General features: G+C 36.9%; 1 protein-coding gene across 1 annotated transcript; it reads right to left on the bottom strand.

Annotated features, from left to right (window-relative positions):
- Positions 1-2,507: 2,507 nt before the first annotated feature.
- LOC106881920 (uncharacterized) lies at positions 2,508-9,941 on the bottom strand. The gene is made up of 4 exons (XM_089354675.1): positions 9,906-9,941; positions 7,784-7,918; positions 6,780-6,981; positions 2,508-6,108 (listed from the first exon to the last, which is right to left on the bottom strand). Exons 1-4 carry the CDS (start codon positions 9,937-9,939, stop codon positions 5,271-5,273), a joined length of 1,209 nt encoding a protein of 402 aa, XP_089210801.1. The 5' UTR covers positions 9,940-9,941; the 3' UTR covers positions 2,508-5,270.
- Positions 9,942-10,396: the final 455 nt, after the last annotated feature.

Below are 10,396 nucleotides of genomic sequence, written 5' to 3' on the forward strand. Positions count from 1 at the left end.
GCATTGAATCCAGTTTTGTAATAAATCTATTTCTGATTCAACATTTTTTCTCCATTTTCTTAATACTTGTTTATGGTATATTTTTATACCTATAACGAAACTCCTCAAACACACACACACACACACACACACACACACACACACACACACATATATATATATTTATATATATATATATATATCCTATTATAAATTTGAGTGATGTTTCTCTGTCCGTTACGCTTTTATGTTCGTTAACTCCTCCTAGACCGTTGGTGCAAGGACAACGAAACTGAAATCAGCAACTACCCTAATCCCAGGGAATGACCTATGGGGGTCTATTTTTTTAAGGGCCTCCTAATTGGGGCTCCACAAGTCACTCCCTATTTTTTCTGCATTTTAAACTAAATACATGGTATTGGCGACCAAATCGGAGCAATGACAATGAATTTCATACCATGAATTCCCAGGGAGTACGTAAGGAGGTTCAATTTCTGAAGGGCCTCGAGTTATAACAGGTACGTTTCAAGTGTGCTAGTGTGGATAATCATATTCTGTAGCTTATGAAACTTATGTCTGGGATATATAAAACACACGCACATAGAGAAACACTATATCACACAATATATGAGCTTAAGTTTGAGGACGAACATGAAAAAAAAAAGCAAAAAGAAAAAAAAACCCTAAAATACCCCCACCCCACCAAATATGCTCGTGGAATATCAAAAATATTAACAAAGGTTTCAAAATTTCGAATACTGAAGGAAACTGATGTCTCAGGAAAAAACAAAGATAGCTACAACGGATTGAAAAATATATATTCTTTCATTTGTTTCAGTCATTTGACTGCGGCCATACTGGAGCACCGCCTTTTAGTCGAGCAAATTGACTCCAGGTCTTATACTTTGTCAGCTTAGTATTTATTCTATCGGTGTCTTTTGCTGAACCGCTAAGTTACGGGTACGTAAACACACCACCGTCGGTTGTCACGTGATGGTGGTGAGACAAACACAGATACACACACACACACACACACACACACACACACACTCACACACACACATATATACGACGGGCGTCTTTCAGTTTCCGTCTACCAAATTCACTCACAAGGCTTTGGTCGGCCCGAGCCTATAGTAGAAGACACTTGCCCAAGGTGCCATGCAGTGGGACTGAACCCGGAACCATGTGGTTGGTAAGCAAGTTACTTACCACACAGCCACTCCTATACTATTTATGTATATTTATACTATTAGCAAAGGCGCGTGGCTTATTGGTTAAGTGTGTTCCCTTCACGATCGTATGGTCGTGAGTTCAATTCCCGGCGACGCGTTGTGTCCTTGAGCAAGACACTTTATTTCACGTTGCTGCGCTCCACTCAACTGGCAAAAATGAGAAGTACCTGTATTTCAAAGGGGCCAGCATTGTCACACTCTGTGTCACGCTGAATCTCCCCGAGAACTACGTTAAGAGTACACGTGTCTGTGGAGTGCTCAGCCACTTGCACGTTAATTTCACGAGCAAGCTGTTCCGTTGATCGGATCAACTAGAACCTTCATCGTCGTAACCGACGGAGTGCTCCTTTTTAAAATTTATAGTTAAATATACTACGGTTAAAATAGTTTCTTTACGTTTTTATACAGTCATTAGGACAATTATCATTTCTATATATATATATACTTTTCTACTCTAAGCACAAGACCCGAAATTTTTGGAGAGGGGGCCGGTCGATTAAATCGACCCCAGGTACTTAATTTATCGACCCCGAAACGATGAAATGCAAAGTCAACCTCGGCGGAATTTGAACTCAGAACATAAAGGCAGATGAAATAAGCATTTCGCCCGGCGCTCTAACGACTCTGCCAGTTTGCATAAGCTGTAAATATTATCTTCCACTCTAGGCACAGGGCCCGAAATATTGGTGGGAGGGGGCCAGTCGATTAGATCAACCCTAGTACGCAACTGGTACTTAATTTATCGACCCCGAAAGGATAAAAGGTAAAGTCGACCTCGGCGGAATTTGAACTCAGAACATAAAGACAGACGAAATACCGCTAAGCATTTCGCCCGGTGTGCTAACGCTTCTGCCAGCTCACCGACTTATTATCGTCTCTCTCTCTCTCTCTCTCTCTCTCTCTCTCTCTCTCTCTCTCTCTCTCTCTCTCTCTCTCTATATATATATATATATATATATATATATATTGAGCAAATATATCATTCATTTTAAGCAGATGTTCTTAACCACTTTTTAATACTTTAAAAAAATAAATGATAGCATTGTAGTTGCGGGTGGGCTCCCTTGCAGTTGCGGGTGGGCTCCCTTGTAGTTGTGGGTGGACCTCCCTTGTAGTTGCGGGTGGGCTACCTTGTAGTTGCGGGTGGGTTCCCTTAGTCTCTTGGCAACCAATATTTTTAGACCCAGTCCGCCACTGATCTTAGACCAAAAAATGGTTAGGAACCGCTGCTTTAAACAAAGTTACCGAGCAAGAACAAAGACAACAACAAAGATTAAATGAAGCAACCAATAGTTTTCTTTCTGTTATCAATTTCGATCATTTATTAAAGTAGAAGGTAATGGTAGTTTGAGGATGTATGGGAAGGAAGAACATTTTCTGTGGGTAGCATGCTGGATCGAATTCTCAGAATGTGTGAGTTTCATCTGGCAGTGATGTAGTATAAAAAACGAGGAAGTGTAGTAAGATATAAAATGTAATCATAATACAATGTAGAGAATATAACTAGAAAAATATATATATTTAAAGGATGTTTAAAAAAATATATATATTATATAAAAAAATCTAAAAAAGTAAACAACATTATCTAAGTAAAATATATATAAAACATGCAAAAATATGTACGATTAAACAAAATTTTGCAATATTCTTCTGGTTCCAACAAAATTTTGCAATATTCTTCTGGTTCCAACATTTTTGACGGAAGACTCTTCATTATAAACATTGTTTTCAGTTCATAAGATTTTTGAATAACGAATGTACTCAATTCACGTGTCATTATTTGTTTAATTAAAGAATGTAATATAATTAAAAAAATAAAAGAGTAAAATGTGAATATTCTACACACACATCATTATCAGAGCTTAAAGAAGCATCCAAATGGCAACTCGACCAATAAAAGAATTGCCAGCTAATTTTCCTCAAATTGTGCCTACCGTACAAACATGTCTCTTAACACGTGTTAATGCAATCGAAGAATGACAGAAGCTACCCCTTCTTTAAAAATATGTACGGAGTGCACTAAGACCTCTACATAGAAAAATGATTTATAAAGTCGGTACTTTTTGGTTATCTCACGCCCATTAAAAAATTGGGTTATCTCCCCCTGTTTTATATCGGTAAATATGAAAACTAAAAAAAAAAAAAAAATGAACATGAAAATTTTAAAAAATTAATAAACATGAAAAGTGAAAAGATTAATCATCTTACTGAATCTGATAACCTTTTAACAAATCTTAACCAATCCTATTGAGGACGCCAAACGTCAACAATATGTTGAAGTATTGAATCAAAAGGAATTAACTCATTTAATCCAATCTCTTGTCGCCACATTAACTTGATTTTTTAGTGGGGGAGATAACCCAGTTTTTTAATGGCAATTTTTTAATGGGGGTGAGATAACCAAAAAGTACCATAAAGTCTACAAATTACTCACATGGACTCTACCAAACAACATTTACGAATATTCCAGAAAAAAAAAAACGTACGACTTACAAGTACGAAAAACTTAAACAAAACAAAAACGCGCACAGAAACAATTACAATAAAACCAGGAAGTATGCTATCACCCTTTGCAACTTTACATGTCTGTACAGAATATATTGAAAAAGTAAACGTAGCTTATTAAAAAATAAACTATGTAAATATGATATAGAAACTTGAAAAATTCACGGACGGCACTAGAAACATCTTTATGTAACTAAAGGTTTTTATCATTACTCACAACATTTATGTAGCAATGTTTTAGGAGATATCTTTAATACTAGAACACCATTCTAAACTAATCTCAAAATGGGGCCAACAGACCCTTTTATAACAATGGTGGTCTTATATCTTACACAAACACTTGCGCTCAACGCAAATGATATGGAGGATGATACACTAAAAGTGCAGGATGAAAACAATACAAAGCACATTAACATAAATACATACACACACACACACACGCTCTCTCTCTCTCTCTCTCTCTCTCTCTCTCTCTCTCTCTCTCTCTCTCTCTCTCTCTCTCTCTCTCTCTCACACACACACACACACACACCACAATAAGCCAACTATAACTCTTCTCCAGTCAATCATATTCAGAGTAATTAGTAGTTCTTTATTTTGTTAAAAAACAACAACAACAACGACAATACTGTATAAACAAGACAATAAATTATTTATGGATTACGCCGGACCTGCCGAGGCTACAGTTTCTCAATCAAACTACAATAAACTAAAAAAAGAAGAAAAAAAGATAGATAGCGCCCTGCGCTTCACTATAGGTTATACATAGACCACCACCCCACATACTACCAACACAACAAAACCAGAAAGACTAAAAACGAAAGACTACTGGGTATACGAGGAGACCCAGTTTGTGACACGCAGCAACTTCATGTCCAGCAATTATTGTTACCACGTGAAAAACCCCTCTCCAAATACCCAGGTACGGACATCATGTTCCAGACATCATGTTCCAGACATTTGTACAATTAAAACAAACAAAAACACTCTCTCCCCGACACTGCATAGGGAATACACACAAAAAATAATTGCAGCATCAATAACTCTTCTGATATAAACACTGTGTTAGATGCACAGCATCAACACTGTGGAAAGAAACAGCAATTGTCCAGCTCTGACCAGTCTACATTTCTCGCCTCTTTTGTAGTGGCCAGCACTATAAGATATGGGCGTACATAAATAAGGTAGACTGTAGAGAAAGTGCAATGTTTCTAAACTTCCATGCTGTAGGATGCAGCACGGCTCTTGGCTAGGTAGCGATGTTATGTAATGGGGAGACGGATTTCTAGATCATGCCTAATCGTTCGACCAACGACCTGCGTGTTGTAAGGCTGTTCGATCAGGACTTACATTTACTACTAAACAACAACAACATAAAATATATTTCCTTAAAAATAGGATACCGAACCACTCGCTTTTTTTTTTTCGATGGCCTTCCTCATCGGAATAGCCATCTAGCAAATGGGAGATCATACATATATATATTATTATATTACTATATATATACATATCACACAATGAAGTCATAACTTGACTTGTTTTTATGAATGGTTATGCGTTATTCAGGAACTGTAGGTCCTTGTGAAGATCTTCTAGGAGAGTTTGGAAATTAGGGCTCATGTCAACATCATCAGATTCATTCTCCTCGCTGGAATCGAAGCGACAAGGCGGAAAATGATTCGAGTCGGGGGACAAATCCTTGCAACTATGTAATCTTGTGTCAGGTACAATGTATTGCTCGTGCCATTCGTCATTGAAGAGATCTGTAACCTTCTGATGGTTTGATAAATCACTATCACCGAAAGTGATATTCTGAGCTGTTTCAGGACAGTAACGCTTATTCGGCAGCAGATCAGGTAGACATATTTCAGAATTTGAACGTTTTATTTTCAGACTAAAATCTGAAGTGTCTGACATTAAGGATTCATTAGGTGACAAAGAGCTACAGTTATCTGAAGCTGATGGACTATTGAAATTTTCTATGATGGGAATGTCAATATTAGAACTGCATATGTTATCCGCGCTGTTTACATTGACCAAATTTTCATAAGAAGAACCGTTTGCCTTGTCACAATACCACGATTCATACGATTTCGAAACTGTTGCCTCAGGGATTTCGTGTTGACTGCAACATACATCATAACTGATCGACTCATTACCAACGAGAACTGCTGGGGGGTTAAAAATGTCCCCGCTGCGTGTACCCTCATCGATGATACTCAAAGGGGAGTTTTCTTCGCTGTTGAAAGTTTCTCTATATTTACTTGGGTATTCGAACGATGATTGGTGATAACTGCTTGACTTCATGAATTTGCTTTCTTTAAAATCAGTGGTAAACTTATAGAGATGTCTGTCAACTTTCAACAATTTGCCTTTTTCGATGTAATACCTGCAGAAGAGAAATATATAATATTACTATTATTGTTTCTGTCGTTAAAAAGAAGTGAATATACTCCAAGGATGAAACTCTCGGAGAATATGTGCAAATGCAAACAAAGAAAGTAATTGCGAGTCAACTAATGTTGTAGGAAAGAATCGCCAGACGGATTCTTCAAGCCGAACCAACCGGCAGGAGACTTAGAGGCAGACGAAGAATGAAAATGGTTGGATAATAATTTAATATCATTAGTTTGACAGAATCGTTAGCAATGTTTCTTCTAGCTTTACGTTCTGAGTACAAATCCCGCCGAGGTCAACTTTGCCTTTCATCTTTTCGGGGGTCGATAAAATAAATATCAGTGGAGCACTGGGGTTGACGCATTCGACTACAACCCCACCCCCCCCACAAAATATCAGGCTTTGTATTTATAGCACAAACGGTTATTATGTTGATACTCAAAGAAGGAAAAATTATAGAATAAAAGTATAACGTTTCGGACATAGTCATTCGTCAGATATTAGAAGAAAGTCCAAGGAGAGGTAAAAAAGAGAGGCAAGGAAATGAAACAGAAAGGAGAGTACCAACAAAAAAACAAATGGGTTAAGTTCACACATCCACCCTCTACATATACAAAAGAAATTGATTAACAAGTAATGAGATTAACAATATGCACAACTCACCTTAATGCCCTTCTTAGTTTGTTATGATCCATACTGTAGTTGTTCTTTTCTCTGCCCCATAAAGTAGCAAGAGTAATTAAGGAACAGATACGGAACAAGCCTTCACTGCGGTTCTCCCATCTGATTATTGCGTTGTTGTCTCTATTTTTCTCGAGGAGATGCAAGAGAAAGTGAAAGAGTCGTTTTCCATGGCCAGAACCACCTAAAAAAACACAAAACAAAAACAAAAATGATTATATAGATTGATGTGGTGTTTGTCAACACTGTTTCTGGGCATGTGTGTGTATGTGTGTGTAATTATGAGGAATTATGATAATCACGCGTGTATGTGATTTGTTCTCTGCGTACGTTTCACAACTGTGGTTATTTGCAACTTCTGCATTAAATGTTCTAAGTGCAATTGGATGCTGAACCACAACGGATCATTAGGGGAACACTTTGTTGTATTATGTTATACAGATGTAACGCATTATGTTACAAAGATCATAATTTCTTCTACAGGAAGCAAAATGGAGGGAAATACTTTGTATGGAGTTCTAAACTCATTAGTAGCAGTCGTACATCTAACTATACACACAAGATACACTATACTATACTATACCATATATATATATATATATATATATATATATATATATATATATATATATATGATGTCGAACAATGAGTGCTCAACAATGTATTGGTGAAAAGTCAAACCCAAGGGAAGTAATCAATCGAACGGTGCCATCCAAGAGTACCGCCCCTTGATCTGTTGTTTTTTTTTACGTGACTTTGTGAATTCTCGAGATATTTCGTGTTTTCATCCAAAATGGTGACGACCACAATTCTTCCATTCGATCGGCTAGAAAAATGGTTAATATATTTAGATATTTTTCTTAACATGAAACCAATGGTAGCCTTAACACACACACACACACACACACACACACACACACACCGATTGTGCTGCTAACTATGTAATTATTAAAATACGGAAAAAGTTAAGTAATGAGATAACTTACTAGTTTCATAATCTGAAATGGCTGAGGATATTTGGCAATCATTATGATCGTTGTTATTCTCAAGTAAAAGAGACAATTCCGGGATACCAACTTCACGTTTGGCATTTTCTGCCTCTTGTTCTTCCCGCTTTTCAACTGTAAAGACAAAAAGCCCATGCTTATTTCTTGAAGTGTACCTTTGTATAGCTCTAAATAACTATCAAGATTTAGAAAGAAAAAGAGGGAGAGAGAAAGGTAGAGAGAGAGAGAGAGAGAGTGTGTGTGGTAGAAGAAAAGAGAGAGAGAAAGTTGTGATGTTCATGATTTTCTAAAGGGACAAACTTTGATTTTTGAAATGACTTATTGCTAAATTTGTATGAGATTCTGGAAAATGACCAAAATCTTTCCTGTTTTTTTCCCCCCAAATGAAGGCGCAAGTATGACCGTGTGGTTAAGAAGCCCGTTTTGCAACCGTGGGTTTCAGGTTCAGTCCCACTGTGAGGCACCTTGAGCAAGTTTCTTCCACTATAACATAAGGGTGAATAATGCCTTGTTGGTAGCCGGAAACTATGTGGAAACCCGTGGTATATGTGTGTGTGTGTGTGCATGTGTATTTTCGTATCTGCGTTTGAGTGCCTTTGCTTGGCAACCGTTGTTCGTTGTAATCTAACGGTTCGGCAAAATAATCCGATGGAATAGTACTACACTTAGAAAGAAAATACTAGGTGGAGAGCGATCTGTTCGACTAAAATTCTTCAAGGTGGTGCCCTAGCATGGCCGTAGTCCAATGACTGAAACAAGTAAACGAAAAAATAAAAGGCATAAAAGATATGAGTTAGGATTAAGGCCTAACTTCCAAGCCTAACAACAGGATATGGATTTAATATGTATTTCGTCTCTGGCACAGTTCTCTCCCCTTGTTTAACACTCTTTCTATCATGTCCATTATACGCCATGTTTTCTTTTGCACCAGCACTCAACTTTTGCCACAAACTATGCGTTTAAAAACTTTTTTTAAACCAGGCATATATTTCAGTTCACTATATAAACCATCACATTGATTTATAGCATGAATATCATCGGTGACTTCCAAAGAAGGCAAAGTGTTAAATACTTATAAACGAGAAGAAGATTGGAAGAAATCTTCAAACTATTGTTTAGCGCAAAGTATGTAATAAGTGATAACTTGGCCCTGGTGAGATGCATGATTGCGGGGGATGAATGAATAGAACAAAGAGGCTTAGTGCAAGGATAGTCTCTGCGTTACTCCGTTTCTGCCATTACCAAGTCTCGAAATTTTGATGAATTTCTTTGCACAACCAACCGTTTCAAGAATGCAGCAGAAAAAACCGCGAATGACAATATTGAATCCGTCCGTGACACCAACGATGATCAACTGCTATGGATATTACTGTTTTTGAATTTGTATAAATGCCGTCCATCTTCACAACCATTGGATTGCAATGCCTATCTTCTTCCACCTATTTCACTATTGAGGTCCTGGTTCATGGATCGTACTTAGTCTGGATCCTCCCCCACAACCTTACCGCCATGGGTGACCCTGCCAGGAACATGAAGCTCCCTGCGGCATAGCTTGTGAGGTCATTGGAACACGCAAGCCCTCTTACCACGACAAGGTGACGATCCGAGAGGGTACCCTGCACTTACTGATTATCGTATTTGATGGCATAAAAGACACATAGATATATTAGATGCAACGCAATTTACACAGCGCATATTTAGGAAAAAGTTTTAAGTGTATTAAAGCTTATGGTAAGACTAAGGGTAGTTTTTTTGAAACATTTTTTGAAGAAAGATGTGTGTTGTACATGCCATAAAAAACGATAATTATAATTAAAATAGAAATCAATCACACAGAAGCAATTTTTCCGAAGGACGAAAAATTCAACGCAAGTCAATTTGAACTTAGTTCTATTACCACCCAATTTAATTTTTTAAATCACCCCAAATTTAAAGAATCATTTGCCATGTATTATAGTGAACTATTTTCAACAGCTGTTTCATCAAGAATAAACACCATTCGTAATATATGGGAAATGTTAGTGTAGTATCTAGAGAAATAAAATCTTTTGTGCTACTATATCCAATACAACGTTCACAGCATACACAGATATATACTCACCAAAACGATCCCAGGAAAAAACAAAATCCTCCATGATATTGTGTTGAGAGATGAATAAAGAATAATTATTGTATTTGCATTTCATATATATATATATATATATATATATATATATATATATATGATATATATATATATATATATATATATATATAAACATAATGTATAAAAGCTCAAAAATGTATCCACGGTAATTAAGAGTTCAATTTTGTAATTAAGATACGTGATATAAATGTATTTCACTTAAATTAATACACACACTCACGCACACATCTATACACATAGACATACACATATATATATATACGTATATACATATATACGTCCGATCCCGTACTACAAGAACACGGACACACGCCAATGCTTAGATTTTAGATCATACGATCAATCCCTTATTAAAAGGAACATCCCATTTAATATGGCAAGAAGTATATAATCAAAGGTTACGGAGAGAGGGAGAGGAAGAGAGGGAGAGAGAGAGAGAGAGAGAG

The sequence above is a fragment of the Octopus bimaculoides genome, chromosome 7, assembly GCF_046866305.1.
Source record: "Octopus bimaculoides isolate indiv1 chromosome 7, ASM4686630v1, whole genome shotgun sequence".
In the NCBI taxonomy this organism is placed as follows: Eukaryota; Metazoa; Mollusca; class Cephalopoda; order Octopoda; family Octopodidae; genus Octopus; species Octopus bimaculoides.

Bases quoted from the DNA above. Each gene is read 5' to 3' on its own strand.
- LOC106881920 (XM_089354675.1), bottom strand. From the start codon at position 9,939: ATGGAGGATTTTGTTTTTTCCTGGGATCGTTTTG. The intron at 7,919-9,905 runs GTGAGTATATAT...TTGTCTTTACAG, and splicing joins TTTTTCCTGGGATCGTTTTG to TTGAAAAGCGGGAAGAACAA. The intron at 6,109-6,779 runs GTGAGTTGTGCA...TCTCTTCTGCAG, and splicing joins AAACTAAGAAGGGCATTAAG to GTATTACATCGAAAAAGGCA.